Source organism: Epinephelus moara, chromosome 8, assembly GCF_006386435.1.
Source record: "Epinephelus moara isolate mb chromosome 8, YSFRI_EMoa_1.0, whole genome shotgun sequence".
Taxonomy (NCBI): Eukaryota; Metazoa; Chordata; class Actinopteri; order Perciformes; family Serranidae; genus Epinephelus; species Epinephelus moara.
In genome coordinates this window covers 43,285,903-43,305,728 of record NC_065513.1, presented here as the reverse complement: position 1 = coordinate 43,305,728, position 19,826 = coordinate 43,285,903, and the positions used below count along the sequence as shown (strand labels likewise).

The window sequence follows — 19,826 nt, the reverse complement described above, 5'->3', positions numbered from 1 at the left end:
GCAAAAGTAAATTTTTTTGTAACGTACTCGAGGCAAATTCCGGACTGAAAAATTACGCAGGGAAGGAGTCTCACAGGCACATCGAATATCACGGAGATTCCCATAGAAATGAATGGACTACTGGTCCGTACACAAGTGGAAACGAGGCGTTACTGATCCAGTCGTATGTTCACTACTTCTCAAAAAATGTCTTTTCACTTAAATCTTACAATTTAAAACGGATACATAGAAACAGTCTCATGCACGGACGAGAAGTGCTCTTGGACCTTGCTTTTTGGGATGCATGAACAGAGTTAAATCGCAGGCATTTGCTCTTATACGGAAGTATTGTGAATACTTAGCAAAAATGCATCTGTTTGGGAAGTGCTGAGCACACGACTGGATAAATGGATTGAGTTTGCAGGTTGACAGGATGCACTTATCTATAGTAACTGTCATCTTCATATATAGTTGTCACTGGCTATTCTTGGGTGGGGATGTATGCTAATTGCCGACTAGCAGGAGCGCACTGTCAGTTCACGATTAATTGGTATTCATGAACATACACACGTGCCTACGATCAAATTGGAATTCTCCGCAGCATGCATGAATCCATTAGTAGGTTTTTATTCAATTTTTAATGTGCAAATCTACTCATAGATTTACTGACATTTTGTGAACAAGACCCGTTGTGTGGATGAGTCGGGGCATGGTTAGCCTAGCTTAGCATAAAGAGTTAAAGTAAGGGGAAACATCTAGCATGGCTGTCCAAAGTGGACCAATACCACTGAGGCTCAGTCGTCTCGTTTTTTAATGTACACAAATAAAAATGTAAAAACATTTATAAACTGTTGCTTCATATACTCATCTCACTCTTACAAAGAAAAAAGAAGTCCTGATTTTCATGCTGACTGTAACATGGTCAGGCTAGCATTACCATGTTGCTATTTTGGTCACATGGTCAGTGGTGGCAGAAGTATTTAGATCCTTTACTTACGTAAAAATACTAACAGAGTCCACCAGGGATGACGTTTTACTGTAGGCTGACGTGGAAGTCAGTGTTGTCCGGGTTCCCTCGTCAAAAAGCCTACGGGATTTTTCTTTTAGATTTCGGATTATTGCAGGAAATGAGCTGTTGCAAACAAACCTTTATGATACTTACAGGTTTTGTTCAGCAAGAAAAACTTTACTAATGACCACTTTCATGATTATTGAAGCCTTAATGCAATCACCAGAAGTAAAAAGCAAATTTACTTTGTTCTGTAGTCTCATTAGCCATCTGTTAGCAACTGTTTTTTTAAGACACATAAAAGCTTTCACAGTGGGGTATTTACTTCTGTATTTTAAGTTGTAGAACAAAACATGAAAGTGTCTTCAGCTTGTGTTAACCACAGACCTTATTTCAGACATCTAAATAAAAACCCATTCAAAACACCATCGACTTCGAGACGTGAGAACCACAAGTGCTAAAACACAAATTCATTTCCGCATTTTAGGACTCATTTCTGGCGGACTCTGTACCACAATGTAAAACTTGTTTGTTGGAAGTGAAAGTCCTGCATTCAGTGAGATACTTTTGTAAAAGTATGTGAGCATAATCAGCTACATGAAGCAAAATTATTCAAAGCAAGTTGTTACTTTACAAATTTTAGACAGTTTTATTTTGGCAGTTCTTTTGGCTCCATGTGACAAGAACAATAAAACAAACAAACAACAACTTATCAAAAACATTGGTTCTGGTAAACAAAAAAAAATGTAGAAAATCATATTACTCAAACTAAGGTATTGAAAAAAGTATGTTGCCAGCATGCTCTCCACTGCTGCAACATGATAAATCATATCCTTCTTTCTCTTTACTGAAGGTTGTATTTTAGAGAGAACCCACATGTGTTGAGACAATCAGAGTCATCTCTGTGGCGGCCCTGATCAGTCTGGTTGGCATTTCCTGCGTCACTTCCCCGGGCAGAAGGGGCATGAGTTGTTCTTGCTGGACTGCAGCCACACTCTGATGCAGTCTCTGTGGATGGTGTGTGAGCAGCTCAGCGGGTGGCGGCTCTCTGGATCCACGTGGTTCTGACACATGAGGCACAGTTTACGAGCCCCGACGGGTTGACCTCCACCTGCCGCTGCTGCTGCTGGCACTCTCTGTGGGGGAGGTGTTGGCCTCTGGATGGGGCCGGGGGGCGTGGGCCGGCTGATGGGCCCCGGGGCCGATCGCTCGTTTTGCATCAGCTTGAAGCCGACCTGCTCGATGAGCTCCTCCATGGACATGCCAGACAGCGTGCCGCGGGAGCTCTTCACCTGCTGGAGCAGCGAGGTCAGCTGAGCCTTGTTGCATTGTGGGAAGCAGGTTCCGAGCTTCTCCAGGACCTTGTCGAGTTTGCCAGCAGGGGCAGAGGTGGCAGGAGTGGGAGAGGGAGCGGCGGCAGCAGCGGCGGGGGCAGGCGGGGATGGAGCTACAGGGTAGATGGGCTGAACAGGAGGGGATGGGGAGAGACTGGGAGGTGGAGTCACCCTCATNATAAAAGTGTGGGTGTCTCGGGGGATGGAGGGGTCGGTTCATTGGAACTGTGGGAGGAGGGGGCATGAACTGGGGGCGGACCAGTGACTGCATCACTTGGTTGAATCGCAGGTCAGCCTGTGGGAGGAAAAGAGTCGCTTTAGATAAGCTTAAGTTAAATAAGTTAAACTCCTGAAACCTCCTTTTGAAAAAGTCCCCTTAAGGCCCCAGAAATCTGGGAAAGGCAAAAAACAAAACAAAACAAAACAATAAAAGCAGAATCTGACAATACACCCTCATCCTTCAGCTCTTCCCTGTCTGTCCTAAGCCCCACTTGACAGACGACCACTGGCACATGCACACGCTTCATACAGTAACCCAGTGTTTAGTGCTAGCTACGGTCCCTCCATCTCACTCCCCGCTGCTGTAGACTGCTTCATCAGAGCGGGCAGCAGCTCAGGGAGATATACCTTCCGTCAGCGGCTGTAGCAGCTTGAATTTGGCGAGTGCAAAGCCAGCGCTGGGCTGCACAGTGGACAGGTGGCCAGCGGCAGCACCGGGTCTAACTGGTGTAACAGCAGCAACAGAAAGTTTGCTAATTTGGCAGGGAGTCAGGGCTGTCCAGTCCCTCGGAGCTGGGGTTCACGCTGCAGCTGCCGACTGGGGGTCTGTCTCTGGAGCTGCTGCCTGCTGTACTCCCCGCGAGGTGGTCTGTATCGGCGGGGAGTGAGGCAACACACTGTGGCCCTAGCTAACATTAGCTACATAAATGCTTCTCCAGTACAACACAAATGAAGATTCTTACCATGGGGAGCTGCGGCAGGGATGGCATGTTGATCCTGGGCAGGGACTCTAACTCGCGGCCCTGTTGCAGCTGCTGCAGAACCTCCTGGAAGCGGCTCTGGAGCTCCTCCCGGCTCCTCCGGACTAGACCTTCCTTCTTCTCCCACTTCTGCCTCTCGTGAGGGTACTGCTGAGGGAACTCCACCCGGAGAGTGTTCAGGTACTGACGCACCTGGGACAGGTAACCACAGGGTCAACATCAGAGCGTCTGCAGGGCTTCAGTCTGACTGAACATCAGATGAAAGCTTTGAGTATTGATCTGAACGTTCTGCTGTCTGTACCTCACTGAGCCAGGCCTCGATGCGAGCCATGGCGACATCCCTCTGCTTCTCCGTGGCGACGATCTCGTCCTTTAAGGCCAGCAGCTCGGCCTCCTGCGCCTCCTTCCTCACTCGCTCCATCTCCTGCCTCAGCTCGTCCAGCTCCTCCTGCCACCTCCGCTGCTCCTCGCTCTGCTCCTCCGTGAGAGCCGTGAGCTTCCTCTCACTTTCCTCCAGCTCCTTGGCCAGCCTGGAGAGGAGGAGGAGGAGGAGGAGGAGGAGGAGGAGGAGGAGGGATGAGGAAGAGTGTGTGGGTGAGTTCTCATGTTTCGGGGGATTTTTGGGAACTTAGTTTGAGGAGGAAACTTCATCAGTCTCAACCATTTAACAGTTTTAAAGATTTTACATTGTGTTTATCTTCTCTTTCTGTTACTGTAAAGTGTGATGAGACTCATAAACATATTTACTCATTAATAAAGGTGCCACAATAAGTTGACTAATCAGTTAGCTGATCGACAGAAAGTTAATCAGGAACTATTCTTAAAAGAACAAATGCCAAACTTCTCTGTTTACAGCATCTCAAATGTGAATATGCTCTGGTTTATTTAGTCGTCTACGACAGTTGACGGAATCTCTTCAGGTTTTGGAGTTTCGGTCCGACAAAACAAGACATTTGACGATGTCATCTTGGACTTTAGGAAGACATGACGGCCGTTTTTCACTTTTTATTTCAAAAACCGAACGATTAATTGATTAGTCTGTATTTTAATTCATCATGTGCTTATGGTTTCTGTTTTTTCTCGTCTATAGATACTTTTTAGAAGTGCTCAATGATATTACAAAGGTTTTACAACTTACCTACCATTATGAAGTTATTACATTTCCACACAGTCAGAAACAAACTGTGTCCTGGTTACAGTTCAGTTGTGCAGCTCTGTGAGCTGAATACAGCAGTAGAGGGGGTACAACACAAACATCTGGTTCCAAAATAGTTTAGTTGCCACAAACATTCAGTATTGAGGCAGCTGACAGAAACAAACTGGCTGCTCTGTGTTTCCATCACACTCGTCTATTTCCATCCCAGTTTGTTGTGTAGTCTTTGTGAAGTCTTTTTGAGACATTTGTACAACTTTTTAAATGCCGTTATCCTGCTTTGCTGTGTGCACACTAACAGCTTAAAGGGACAGTTCACCCCAAAAATATTTTTTTTTTCCCTCTTACCTGTAGTGCCATTTATTAGTCTAGATTGTTTTGGTGTGAGTTGCTGCGTCTGCCCTCTCTCCTATATCATATAACTAGGAGGCATCCGGGTTGTGGTGCTCAAAGTGCCAAAAACAGTACATCTGAAAAACTCAACCAAACTACACCTGCCAACTAGGGCGTGGTATCGCCACTGATTTCCCGATTCAATTCAATTTCCGATTCGATTCCTCCTCGTGGAGGTTTTATTGCACTCACAGTAACAAGCGTAGTTGTCATCAGGTCAAGTTATCTTCACCTCTCTGTCTCCACCGCGGCATCTGTACTCCATGTTTGTGTGTGTGTGCGTAAAAGTGGCGCAGCAGCCCCGATGCACAGACAGCAGGAGGAGAGGCTGCAGTAGCATGATTATAAATTACACCTACATGTTAAGAAAGGAAGCTAACAGCTAAAGATAAAAGAACCGGTAACATCAGAGCTTTTCAAGACTACGGTTTAGCACTGGGGCCCGTTTACAACTGGTGAGATTAATGGAGTTAAAGTGTCGCACATCCATGGGAAAAAGCATATATAGAAGATGGATCTCAGATTTTATGAATCGATATTGGGTCATTCAAATGAAGATTGATTTGAGTCAGATATATCTATTATTTCAACCCAGCCCTAACGTTTACATCTTACACTGTCACAAGCACAAGCCTCTCGTCAAGTAGATGCACGCTTCATTTTGTGCGGTGAATTGGTTGGTGGGCGTAGCTTAGTAGAAGGAAAATAGTTCCTACATGAAACTGCTCACAACAAGGTCTGTGGATTATCTTGAGTAACCGGATTATGATTTCTGCAAAAAGACATTGATGTTAAATTTTCAAAAAGCTGAGTGCCATCTCGTTCCATTATACAGAAGAGAGGGCAGACATCTCTACGGCCGATCTCCAACACTCCACAACTCACACCAAAACAATCTAGACTGATAAAATAGCACCACAGGTGAAAGGAAAAATGTGTCATTTTAATTTGAGGTGAACTGTCTCTTTAACAAAAAAGAAAATTACAGTGATTTGTCTCACAAATTGAGATCTGACTCTTGGGCTTCTGATTGGAATCATGGACTTTTACAGGGCAACCACAGCACACAGGCAAACCTACATTTTGGGCTGATGTATCTATGGGGCACAATAATTATTGCCACATCTGGAGGGCTTTTATTGTGAAGCAGCTGCAGGAACATGAAGTCATACTTACCTATCGCTAACATGTTGCTCAATGTGCATTTTAAAATGGTCTAAATTTACATTTGTTTTTTTAAATTTAATTTAATTCAATTCATGCATTTGCACGGTCTTGTTAGTGTTTACCTGTTCCTCTCCTCCTCAACTCTGTTCTTCTCTGATGTCATTTCCTGTTTCTTGGCTAAGAAGTTCTTCCTTGTGGCTTTTGAGTCGTTCAGCTGCAGTTTGACTCGCAGAGACTCCAGTTTCTCCAGAAGAGCCTGAACACACAGTCACAGTGTGACGGTGGAGTCCACTTCTGTTACAGCCCAACAACAACTCCACAGGGTACTTTAAAACAGTGTGTACATGTACATGTGTGTGTGTACACGTGTGTGTGTATCTCACCTGGTGCTGGCGGGTGGCCTCCTCCTTCTTCTTCAGCACTTGTTGTTTGTGTTTCTCGTGCGCCTCCCCCTCTTCGTCCTGCTTCTTCATCAGACTGTCGTACCGCTCCATCAGGCTGGAGCTGTACTCCAACATGGCCTCCACCTGACTCTCCCAGTCCGGCTCCGTGTTGACGCCCGACTCTACGGTCGTGCTGTCCGTCTGCACAGCCTGCACCTTCTGCAGCAGGTCTGGGACAGGAAACAAAACCAGTACACAAAAAAGGTGTTAAAACTGTTAATAAACACAAAGGAAAGGACCGGTGACTAAATTAGATGACATTACGATGATGGCTTGACTCTTCACCACAGGGACAGCCACTGAAGCTCATGGGTATCGTAGTATTTAGAGACATGAATAGGCTGCAAACAAGATCATCTGTCTCAGATTTTCTTCTTCTTCTTTGGGGTTTTCCGGCAGCTTGCATCCTTTACATTGTGTCACTGCCGCCTCCTGCTTTTACTCGTCCACTATAACCCTGTTGTATCGTTGCTTTCAGAAACCTAAACATCCATTTTCTCACCTCCATCGTGTCCCTACACTCAAGCACATCTTTAATCCTGGCCTCCGTTCGTCTTAACGTCTGTAATCCCGCAACACAGCCCTTTTTTCCTCCTCATACTTCCTGTATGAACACAGTACAGCAGTTGGTTGTTTCCCTAAAACAAATACTGTGCTATTCAAGTTGCTGTGACCTGTTCTTAACCGACTAATAATCACTTGTGCTTTGCTGTTGGATTCCCGTCTTTAAATCCCTTCTCCTTTATTTTGAACTTCTTTTAAGTGTCTTCCTTTTGTCACACTATCCCACTACTGCCGCCACTCTTTGACTGTCTCCTTCCGAACGATCCGATTGTCTCGGATTTTCTGCATGAAAGTAATTCAAAAGGTTTGAGTCATTTCAGATCGTCCTCATTGAGAAATGTCTTTATCTCCCACACCATCAAACCGCTTCACGCTCAGCATGACTCAGTCTTGATGGCTGGGATGGATGATGTCACTTCATCTACACGTTTCGACATCATTTACATGTTTACATTACATGTTTTATGTATTTCTTGTGTGTTTTCAGTCTGGGTGTGTTCCGGCTGCGAGACCAGTTTCCCCTTCGCCTCAGGGTCAAAGAGCTGCTGCTGGAAAGCTGTTTTAACGCCATATTATAATACATTAACATCTTTGGCATCTTTGTCGCAATATATAGGCTGTCGGCTTTGCAAGCTTATCAGCACCATCACATCCTGTAATGCACATAAATATCTGACTGACTTCCTGTTTAAGTTAGTTCCAGGAAGTAGACACTGCCTGCTCTGACATACTGTGTCTGCTGTTTACATTTAATAACTATAAGATAGTTTAAATAATGTATTTTTAAGTTAGATATCAGGGGTGGAATCCTCAGTTCTACTCAAATACATGTCACAAATTTAATTACTCTGCATGTTGGGATTAATAATATGCAATGTGAGCAACAAATAGATTATGATGTAATGTCACAGATTAGGATGAAACCGTATTGATCCTAGGGGGAAGTTCACAACCTGCCCAGCAGAAACAGAGCATACATCGTCCACATGATCTCCAGCTTTATCAGCTGCGACTTTAGCAACTCTGTAACCTCAGGTTACAACACCACAGCTAATCTGCACTTCTTTTTTTATTTTCTTTTTTTTACCTCAGGTTATATATATTCTACATATTCATTATCATAAATATTTACATACATATCCTTAGCAATAATATTTCTCTATATCTGTGCAGTAAATATACCACACACCTCTGTGTGTTTCAGTTTATCCTGCGCAACTACCAACTGTGTACATACAGTATCTGCATAAGTTAAAGGTGTATATAATATATAGATTTATTTTATTTTTTAAATCTTATTTGTATGTTTTTGAACCCTGTTAGCACTCTGTCACTTTCATTTTCTGACTCTTGAGCTGCTGTAACGTGAATTTCTCCGGTTTGAGATTAATTAAGTGAAATTATTTACCTTATTAGTGATGCTAACATACATTAATGCACCAGTAATTATAGTTCAATAGTATTACTCTTCAATAGGCCAGTCTGCTGGAGTACTTTAAGTATATATTGATGCTAATTTTGATGCTAACGATGATGCTTTTGTACTTCCACCGATGTAAACAGTTAAATGCAGGAGTTTTACTTATATTACATATTTATAAAGTATAATAACAGTGTGGTATTAGCACTTTAACTCCAGTACAGAGCCTGAACACTTCTGTAGCTCCTCTATAAACACTGTCATACTGTTACCTTCCAATCTCATGTTTGCTAACGCTAGCTCCAGGTCATCCTCCTCTTCTTCCTCTTCCTCCTGCCGGACTAGGAGCTCTTCCTCTGTGGGCAGGCTGGCTGTTTCCTCGCTAGCAGCCATGCTAATGTCTCGGTACAGAAATGAAACTGAACTGAACTCGGTGAAGTTTCCTGACCCAGGCAGAGCCGATGTAAACACCGCGTGTTAGCGGAGCAGCTAGCTGTTAGCCTCGGAGCTAACTGTTAGCACCGGAAACCTTCTTCAAAATAAAATGTTGAAAATGTTAAACTACAGTTTAAAGATGCCGCCGGTGATTTTGTAACGGCACGAAAACTATAACGTGTGTCACTGATAATGATCTGACCGAAATGACACGACACAAAGATCGTCTATGATCGGAAATAAAATAGGTTTGTTTTTTTGTTCTTTTAAAAAACTTTATTGAGCACGACAGACCAGGACAACGTCAACAAACACAGGCGCAGAAATGGTTATTAAAAAAGACAAATAAAATCATAATATAATAAATAAACACAGTAAATACAATAAATAATAATAATAAAATTATATTATTATATTTTATTTTACAGATTAGTTGTCTTACTGCCTTGAATCTGAAGATGAATTTAACATTTTGATACCTTGGAAACATTTATTTTATAACAATTAACAAAACAAATGATTCTTTATTGAAGATTTTCTACAAAATTACAGCTACTAAAAAAAACAAAATAATATGTTTAACATTGTAAAATCATCACTGTAGATTCTGCACTGAGAAAAGATCAGTAGCATTTATTTTTCTTCTGCCGTCATGTTGCAGGTTTGTGGACTGATATCCAGGCTGGCTGCTGCCTCTCAACGTTTCTTTTGAAGTTACACCTGATTGATAAATACAATTATTCTGTTAGGTAAAATATTTATATTCAAAGCTCAATCAAGAATAAATGTGAATTTAAGTTTGCCAAAAAATACAGTGCAAAGTCAGTTTCTTGTGAAAAAAAAATTGCTAAAAAAAATGCCCAACATGAAATAAAAATAAAACATGTTTAAAATATGCTTATATTTTTTTAGATTAAATAAAGAACAGTCCCTGCGTGACAGCCTATGAGCCCACTGCATAAAAATTAAATAAATTATTATTGTTTGAATTATTTTAAAATTAATCTTAAAATGGCCAAAATTAGAGTTCTGGGAACTTTTTTAAGGTAATTTATGTGAATTTATCTGAAATTAAATTAGCCAGTTATTTTAAAACTTAAAAATGCCCAAATTTAGAGATCTGAGAATCTTAAAAGAAACAAATAAAAAAAAACAAGTTGGGTTGAATTTCTCTGAAATTAAATTAACAAATTATTACAATGTAAATTATTTCAAATTTAAAGATCTTAAAAAAAAAAAAAAAAAAAAGATAAATAACCAGACATTTGTGTGATTTTTTTCTTACATTAAATTAACTTACTTNTCTCTGAAATTAAATTAACAAATTATTACAATGTAAATTATTTCAAATTTAAAGATCTTAAAAAAAAAGAAAAAAAAAAAGATAAATAACCAGACATTTGTGTGATTTTTTTCTTACATTAAATTAACTTACTTATTATTGTGGAATTTATTTTAAAACTAATCTTGCCAAATTTTGAGATCTAAAAAAATACAGCAATTTGTGTGAATTTGTGTGAAATTGAAATAAATTATTATTATGTCAAATTTTTAAAACCTTATGTAAAAATTCCAAATTTAAAAATCTTTAAATAAATAATCAGTAATGTGTGTGAATTTGTGTGAAATGAAATTGATTAATATCTTCAATAAATAAATAAACAAACAGTAATGTGTGTGTAACCGTTATCTGTGTGAGATGTGAAGTTCCTCTGAGGTCAAACTCTCGGTGTCAAGAAAGTGCGTCAGAGTGAGCCCTCCTCTCTTTTCCCTCCTCTCTGGCTCCCATCAGGACTCCTGTTAGTCACATGACAGAGCTGGGAAAACCTCCTGACTCCCCGCTCCTCCTCTCCTCGCCCTGTCACTCGGCTGTTTGCTCGCTGTCTGTCGGTGTGTGCGTGTGTATGTGTGCGTGTGTGTGTTAGCTAGCTGTTAGCTACTCGTCACAATCAGCCGCAGGAGCGACGCGACCATGGCGGACACAGCCAGGGACCCTCCACCGGAGCACACCGACTTCCATGAGCTGGAGGACGGGGAGGACCTGTTCCCGGAGCCGGCCGCCACACTGGAGGTGAGGAGGAGGAGGAGGAGGAGGAGGAGGAGAGGAGGAGGAGGAGGAGGAGGAGGAGGAGGTGATGAAGGGAGGCCGAGGGGAGCTGTGGCAGGCAGGGCGTGATGCTTCCAGCTGACAACAGATGAGAACTTGGAGGACGGGGAGCAGGCAGGGAGGAGACCTTTAGCTTTAGGTTTGGAGTGTGTGTGTGTGTGTGTGTGTGGTTTCATTAATCCCTGCACTGTCATCATTCAGCAAAACACCCGTTTCCACTGCACTCACTGTGTAACCACACACACGGTGGCCTTCAGAGACACACTTACAGGAGCCGGGGAGGGTCATGATTGCGCGGAGAAAAGCGCAGAATCGGTGTGTTTGCTCTCGCGGTCAGGTGACAGTCACACAGGTGCGGTGATGCATTCAGGGCAGGCTGGAAAAACGAGTGCACATTACCAGATTAAAGCATGTTTTTTGTTGTGTTATAGAACTAATTAAAGGCAGTGGTTGATGTTTTGAACTAAAATTGATCTTAATTATAATTTCCATGGTGGAGGCAAATAATCCATCAGATAGTTGAGAGTCAAAGTGTTTTCATGCAGCGTGAAGATGACTCTGAAACTACTCAGGTAACAGTAAACAGACTCAAAACAACAAAAACTGCCTGAATATCAACAGAAATGTTCAGTACAATGCAACATTTAATTATTTACCAACAAAACAATACAGGAACTAAATGAAGCTGCGCACTACAGGCTGCACAAATGTAGTTTTTGTTGCAGGGTAGTTGTGCTGGATTGTATTTAGATTGTGCAGGTGTGTCCACCCCTTTCACAGTAAGAGTCCCTGGCTTTGTAAAACTATCTCTTGCAGTGTTTTAACAAGAAATGAGCCACAAAACTGTCTATGTGATTAAAACTCTTACATTTAACGACTTTCTATTGAGAAGAATTCGAGAACTCTAAACAAAAGCTGCTTAATTTATGAAATTAACTCAGTAAAGAATCCTAGTTCTGCTCCACTTTTACCATCCAGGTATTTGTGTTAGAGCAGTGTCCCCCACTTAGTGCAGCCACAGGGTCCAGATTTCTCTTTAGTCATTAGTCCAGGGTCCACACAGTTTAATACATTAAGCGTCATACTTGTGTTTGGTCATGTTGTTGAGTTAGTTTGCTGTCTCTGTCAAGTAGCTGTCCCTTAGTCACTCTCTCTACAGCAGGAAAAGACACTTCAAAATAAGGCCATGTTTACACGTAAACGATCCACTTAAAACAGAATCGTTTCTCATTTTCATTTTGAAAAAATTTCCGCCTTTAGACGACAACATTTTGATAACAATCGCTGTGCACACAGATCCGCAAAAATGACCAAAAACGCTGCAGTATACATGCCAGGCCAGTAGTTGGCGGTGTGACACTTCCTTCTACAGAGCGGAGATGTACAAACAAACAAAATGACAACTGCACGAACGTTTGTCTGGACAGACGACAAGGTGGAGTTGCTACAGTAAATCTGCATTATGATGGGGAAGCCTTGATAAATCCAACAGGGTGAGCAGCACAGACAGAGCTCAGGAGTCCGCCACTGTTGTTGGGATGGTTGACTTTCTCGTGCATGCCTAGTGACTGGAAGCGTAATGCGCATGTGCAAAAAGTCTCCGTTTTCAGATGAACTGCATATTGCAAGTTTCCATGACAACGGAGACGGTGCCATTTCCAAAAAATTGCACTCTGGAACCCGTTTTTAAAACGTTGCGTTTTCAGGCACCCAAAACGCCGCTGTCGTGTAAACAATCAGCCAAAACGCAACTAAAGTTTACTGTTTCAGTTGAAATCATTGTCGTTTAAACGGGACCTAAAAGCTCTGTGCTGGAAATTCACTGTATTAAAAAATAAAGTGTTTTGTTACAAACTTGACACACTTGCGGTCCACTCAGAGCGGACCCAGGACCCACTTTTGGATCGCAACCCACCAGTTGGGAACCACTGGTTTAGAGTATGGACAGAAAATCTTAGGAACATGATTCAGCTCCTCAGAAACAACGATGAAACCTTGTAGGAGGAAAATTCATTGAATCTAAATCCAATTTATTGGCCGATCATATTGACACAAGTTAGTAGAGGTGGGAATCCATGATACGATATTATCACAGTACTGAAGCAGGATACAATATTAATGCTATTTTAAATATGTGGTGATCTGCTGAGTATTACAATAAAATGTATTGATTTATTACCTTTTTTTCAACTGTAAATTTTGTCCCCAAAGGAAAAACTCTGTCAACATTTTTTCAGCAACAAAATGTATGTAGTGGACTGAAAATGTAACTGCGTATATTACTCCAGTGGGCGACCTAGAGTTTAATTTGAATCTGTAATATTAATAATTGATATGATAAAAAAAAATTGATACCTGGCACAGTGTGACGATACGATATTGCCACACAGAAATATCACAATATGCTGTATCGTTTTTTTCCCCCCACCCCTACAAGTTAAGACAAGTATAAATAGTTCATAATATATTTCCACCCAGTGCAGAGAACAAAGAGAAGCAAACCTGATCATACAGCTGTTTTATACAGACAGGAGCTGAACAACAAACAATAAAGGATCCTGGTTTTTGAAATGTCGGGATTCTGTGTAAAATAAAACCAGAATGTTTTTGACCTCTGTTTGATTGGACAGGACAAAGACGAGATCTTTAAGGTTCAAACTGATAAACTTTATTGCTTTTTGCTCATTCTGATTTGGCGCCTGCAACATGTTACAAAACGTTGGGACAGGAGCATGTTTACCTCGGTGTGACATCACCTTTTCTTTTAACAACATCATGATGCACCTCCATCCCCTCAGATGCTTTGAACTTTGCACTGGAAGCAACCAAGCGTCAAACTCCGGGGCTGGAAACTGAAGCCAACACTGAAGCGCCAAAACCTGCAGTTCCTCTCACCTCTTTCAAGGACGCCCCTTTTATAACGATTAATGATGCTATTATATCATTTGTTACCAATTGACATGTTTAAAGTTGCGTTCCACAAACGTCCCCAGGCTTTTGTTGCTCCTGTCTGAACTTTGTTGCACCATGTTGCAGCATCACATTCGTAATGAGTGTATCTTTTACAAAAACAAAGTTTATCAGTTTGAACATCAAATATCTCGTCTTTGGACTGTAGTCAGGTGAATATAGGATGAAAAGGGTTTGCAAATCATTGCGTTCTGTCTTTAGTTACGTTTAATACAGCCTTTTGGAATCAGAGTTGTACAGAGAGTTGCACGATAAGAGGAAGGCGGAAGAGAGAGTTGTTGAATATTACGATAACAACATAACAGCCAGAAGAAATTAAAGTTGTGGATGACGACAAAATCCTCTGCTGATAAAACCTACACCCAGAGATGCACCGTCAAACGCCGCCACTTCTTTTTGACATCAGATTTAAAGTGGACGTGATATCACACATCTGAACGGCCAAAAAGTTCTGATGCATAAATGTTTTTTCCAAATCATCCACATAACTGTTCCACATATTTCTGATGAGTGTTTTCTGATCAGCTTCATGGTTAAAAGGAAATTAGCAGTGGCAGTTTATGAAGAGATGACATGTCAACCACATCCTCCCTGCTGGCAGCTGCTCGCCGTGAAGTTAATGACACTTGTGTAACTTTTTCATCCTCAGTGTTTCCTAACAGGTGGCGTAGTGCTGCCAACAAACGTTTAGGTGAAGTGGTGATTAAGCCTTTTGACTTGGCTTTAATTTTTTTTTAGGATATTTTTTGGGGGCTTTTTAGCCTTTAATGTACAGGACAGACAAGCGTGAGGGGGGGAGAGAGAGAGAGAGGGAGTGACATGCAGCAAAGGGCCACAGGCTGGAGTCGAACCCGGGCCGCTGAGGCAACAGCCTTGTACATGGGGCGCCTGCTCCACCACTAAGCCACCGACGCCCCAACTTGGCTTTAATTTTTAACTGTGGTTCAGAGTTGGATCATTTTACTTTTTGCCTGTGCTGCTTTCAGACGCCTTCCACAAGTGTTTAACCCTCTGAACTCTGACGGCTAATTGGTGTGATATCTCTCAAAAACATGGGGAAAAAGGCAACGAGCAATTTGGTAAAAAAAATGTCCCACAAATTGCAAAAATTGAAAAGATTCACAAAATATATATTTTAAAAAAAACTAGTAAAAAAGAAAAAGCTAGGGAGAACTATAATACTGTACATACTATGATTGTTATTTTTACATTTTAAATTCTGTTACAGATTGTTTTTTAGAATTTGTAAGCAGTTTTCCAGTTCATTTCCTTGTTTGTTTGTTTTTAACTTTCTTTTTTTTCTAATTTCTTGCCATTTTTTCCTGGGTCATTTCTTCTTTTGTTGCTCTTTTTTAAATAATTCTTAAGCACTTTTTCCAGGTCATTTTCTTGTTTGTTTGTTTTTATGAATTTTTTTCCTTTTTACTAATTTTCTTGCAGTTTTTTTGGGTCATTTCTGCTTTTGTTGCACATTGCCTTCTTCCCGTTTTTGAATGAAATCAAGCCAATTTGCTAAGATTTGAAAGGGACGGCTCATTTCTGATGGTGGACTTGACTTCTCTCCTGGCGGAAATGAACAACCGGTGCACCAGAATTTCCTGTCAATGGTCCGAAAGTCCGAACCATCCAAAAAAATGCTTTCACACTAGTAACGGACCAGACCAGTGTTCTGTTTGGTCCGGACCAAGACCACCTCTTTTGGCCAGACCAAATTTCGGCCATTTGGTCCAGACCGTGGTCCGGGGCTAGTTTTCACACCTGCGGACCAAACTGGAAAATCCAAAAGTCCAGACCAGACGGCCTCGGTGTGAAAAGGCCCATAGTTGAACGTACTGTGATGGGTTCACCGTCTTCATGTAAAGTCTGCGAGGGCAGTCTGTTTCACTTGTTGCCTCCTCTCCACTTGAACCATTTTGGCCTCGTGCGCAACTGAGCAAGTCTCGAAGAAATGAACGGGGTCCTGACTCCAACACTGTATCCAGGTCGCCCAACACATCCATGGGACATCTGGCTGCACCAGATCTCCTGAAATATCACTGTCAGACTGATAGCTGAAGGTTTTGAGTTTGAATATGCAGCATTAGTTAGATACTGCTGTTGATTAATATGAAGCTGTTTTTGGGTGAACTGACTTTAAGATCTGAGCAGGCAGGCAGAGTGTGAGAGGAGTGAGACCTCTGTCTGTAGAAACATCTCAGATCATCAGTTTAAAACTCATTTGAGAAAAGTTTCTGCTTCAGCTGTGTCGTAACAAACTGGCCAGACTGCAACACACACACACACACACACACACACACACACACACACACACACACACACACACACACACACACACACACACACAGAGGCCTGTTTTTCGCTTTTCGTCGTGTCAGCACTCCGGATTTCATTCCTGGTGATGATTGTCTTCCTTGAGTGTCACAACAGCACTCTTCAATGACCCGTGTGTATAAGTGTGTGAGTGTGTGTGTGTGTCATCCACTTCCCGGCAGGGCGTGTGTGTGTGTGTGTGTGTGTGTGTGTGTGTGTGTGTGTGTGTGNTCTCGGGCAGGGCGTGTGTGTGTGTGTGTGTGTGTGTGTGTGTGTGTGTGTGTGTGTGTGTGTGTGTGTGTGTGTGTGTGTGTGTTCGTGGCTGCCTCACAAGGACCAATAAAACATGTAAAGGATGTTACACACACACACAGTCTGAGGACTCTAAAGTGAAGTGGGGTTAAGTGGAGCGTTTAATAACCTTTGTCTCCTCCTGTTTGATTAGACTCTCCTCTGATAGCTATACACACTCAGCTGTCAGTTTATTAGGTACACCTAGATAACACTGACTCAGTCCTGTAATAAATCCTCCTGCATGCAGCTCATAATGTTTGTGTTGACTGCAGTTTGCTGCTGTTGACCTGTGAGCTGTTTCCAGTATTTCGTCCTCCATGGCTGATATAAATGAGGCACGCTGTGGTCGTGTGGTCCAGCGGAGCGCCCCTGATTCCAGTTGCACCTCTTTGTGTGTTTTCTCAGTGTCAGCATTATTCAGCTCTGACAGGAGTTTCCTCTGTAGTGTCCTCATGTTCCCTTTTCACACTGCTGTTTCTTGCACAGTCTGTAGCCACGCTAGCAGCTAGCAGCTAGCAGTGTTTTTTAATGCATATGGGCTTTATTGTTTCTTCTTGCATATTTTTTAGTTTGATTTATGAATCGCTGCAATAAGTAGAAGTTGGTAATAATTCTGGATTTCTGAGCTGGAGTTTGGCCTCAGTGGTCGGGTGAACTCTTGGTGTCACAGGTTGTTGTAGCTTCTCTCTGTTTAATTATATGTGATTCAGACACTTGCATTGTTTGAACACTGCAGCGTGAGGGTTAGTGAGAGATTTTTGATGTGTATGATTTGATATTTAAAAATCTCGGAGTAGATATTGGAGCTGTGACTTGTTCAGCATGCCTGAGGCTTTTTGTCTTCTCCTGGTTTTGAGTCCAGATCAGGGTTTGAGGGTCACAGTATTCGTGTGTGTGTCCAGAGTTTCCTCTGACCCCTCTGTGTGTGTCTGCTGAGTAAGGAGGGAGGAAGCTCCTTTTGTCATCACTCATTTCCTCTCCTCCTTCTATCCGCTCAGCTAAAATCTCTGCATCTTCCTCTTCTCCTCTTTGAATCCTGCTGCCAACAGCTCTGTGAGTTTGTCTTATTGTTTCTGAAGCAGCAGGTGAGTGTTTCAGTCAGTGTTTCCCACCTCACACAGAAACCTGTTCGTTGAATAAACTCCCTAAAAGTTTCAAAGGATGAAGGACAAATATTTCACGTTAAGCACGACTGTGACATTCATGTAATATAGTAAACAAGCTAATGGCGCTGACAACCGGTCGGAAATATTTGCAGACTACATATTGAACAAAAGTCACAGACTGTGTCGTATTAAGTTGCTGTCAGCAGTTCATTCACCACCTCCTCTGTCTCTGAGCCTTACGGTGCAAAGCCCCTCCTCCGTCATGCTGCTGCAGTCAAGAGCGCTCACTCCGCAGTTAAATCCGGGAAAGTTTTGGTCCCCAGATTTTACCTGACAAGTTTCTTATGTTAATGATACTTTTAGAAGCTAAGTGATTGAATTATTCCTTAAAGGAACAGCATGAAAGATTATAGGGGGATTTAGTGGCATCTAGTGGTGAGGAGTAGAGACTGCAACCAGATAAAACTTCTCCTGGTTAGAATTCCTTCAGTCGAGTTATCAGCAGAGGTCTCCTTCTGTCCAAACAAAAAGACCAGGAATCACATTTATAAAACAATGTGTAGGATCCATACTAAAAATGTACGTACAGACAAAAGCCAAAAATGTGTGCGCCAAAAAATATTTAACACTTTCTACAATCAGGCTTTCACCTCACCATTTGTGCCGCCAATTTCCCATCTCCAAAATGTTGGTAAGCATGGGTCAAAGTCTCTCCCATCAAGTCTGTTTTTATACATCAAAGCTTTAGGGTGTAAGTGGCGTACACCTCGTTTTGAGACCTGAGGTGATTTTAAACCGGTAAAAACACTGAATAAAGTAGCTTCACGTTACAGATCAGAGTTTATCTGATGCTGTTGGCATGTCAGAGACAGGCACCTGCTAATATGTGCTCACCTTCTTACGCTGATAACTTAAGATCCAGACGTTCAGGAAGTTTTTACTGAGAGCTGAATTATCCACAGAGGTCACTTCCTCTCCGAAACAGACAGGGTTCAGTAAAAACTGAATGAAGCAGTTTCATTCTAGAAAATCAATGTTTCTAGTGTGGAGGGGCGGCTAACTACGGTGGCCGACGCAAAAACGCAAATGGCTCTATCTGATTTTTAACCACTGAATACACTGATTAAACACAGTTTTTTTCAACACTCTCGTCGCAGAGGAGCTGCGAATAATGATGGCCGACATGAAAACGTGAATGTGGAAACATGCTCCCTATGTAGATCAGTATGATGATCGGTATTTGTTAACGGATGTTTTACAGTTTGCACAAAAGTCCGTTTTCCACACATCGTTTTCTCACAAAACATTTATCAGTTGTTTCCAGTGACTGCACAAAATACATCCCATGCAACAAGCTTCATTTCCTTCATGTTAAATGTTAACAGTTTGTCAGAGTGTTTGAGTCAGTTCTTTCTTTGAAGTTGTAACTCGTAACAAATGTTCATAAAACTCTCCGCTCCATAAAGCATGGCTGCTCTGTGTGTGTGTGTGTGTGTGTGTGTGTGTGTGTGTGTGTGTGTGTGTGTGTGTGTGTGTGTGTGTGTTTGTATGTGTGTGTATAAAGTTGCGACACACTCTCTGCACATGTGATCCACTAACTGTCGACTGCAGATGTGCAGCAGAGGAGGAATGTTTGAATGTCTTGACTTGATTTCTGATTGTTTCTCAGTGTTTGTGTTTGGAGCTTTCCTGAAAGGAAGCGTCAGCACAAGTGGTTGCAGGAGGTTGAACACAAAGAAACTGTTCTCACATTAACGTCCAGTCATTTAGTCCAGACATGGCACTGCATTAAAACATGTAAGGAGCTGCTGCTGCTTCTTCAAACAATGAAAAATGATCCAGTTTGAGTAATTGATCCTTTAGTTCGAAGGTTTATCAGATTATTTTATCCTCCATCTTTGGGATTGTCATGTAAACACAAATACAGCGTACACACTACAGAGTGATCTACCAGGGGCCTGTATCACGAAGCGAGATCAACCTTTCCTGGGTTACCCAGACCTATCCTGGGTTGACTAACCCTAACAATGGCAATCAGGATAATCGGTATCATGACGCTGGATATCAACTCGGTAACTCAACCCAGGGTTGCTTTATCAAGACCCGTGAACGCGCACGCAGCGGACCAATCACAATCATGAGAGAAGCACAGCGTCACTGAG

The 19,826-nt window shown here is 42.0% G+C and overlaps 2 protein-coding genes across 2 annotated transcripts in view; one reads left to right on the top strand and one right to left on the bottom strand.

Moving 5' to 3' along the window:
* Positions 1–1,895: 1,895 nt before the first annotated feature.
* Positions 1,896–9,120, bottom strand: rnf214 (ring finger protein 214). The gene is given in 7 exon segments (XM_050052132.1): positions 1,896–2,503; positions 2,505–2,617; positions 3,285–3,494; positions 3,604–3,832; positions 6,138–6,271; positions 6,399–6,628; positions 8,715–9,120. Coding segments are annotated over 7 exon segments (1,611 nt in total). The 5' UTR covers positions 8,836–9,120; the 3' UTR covers positions 1,896–1,929.
* A 1,583-nt stretch (positions 9,121–10,703) lies between these two features.
* snx2 (sorting nexin 2) overlaps positions 10,704–19,826 on the top strand; it is a 39,809-nt gene continuing 30,686 nt past the window's right edge. The window contains exon 1 of the mRNA XM_050052134.1: positions 10,704–10,948. Coding sequence (XP_049908091.1) covers positions 10,850–10,948 — 99 coding nt within the window. The 5' untranslated portion in view covers positions 10,704–10,849. The remainder of the gene's footprint in view (positions 10,949–19,826) is intronic.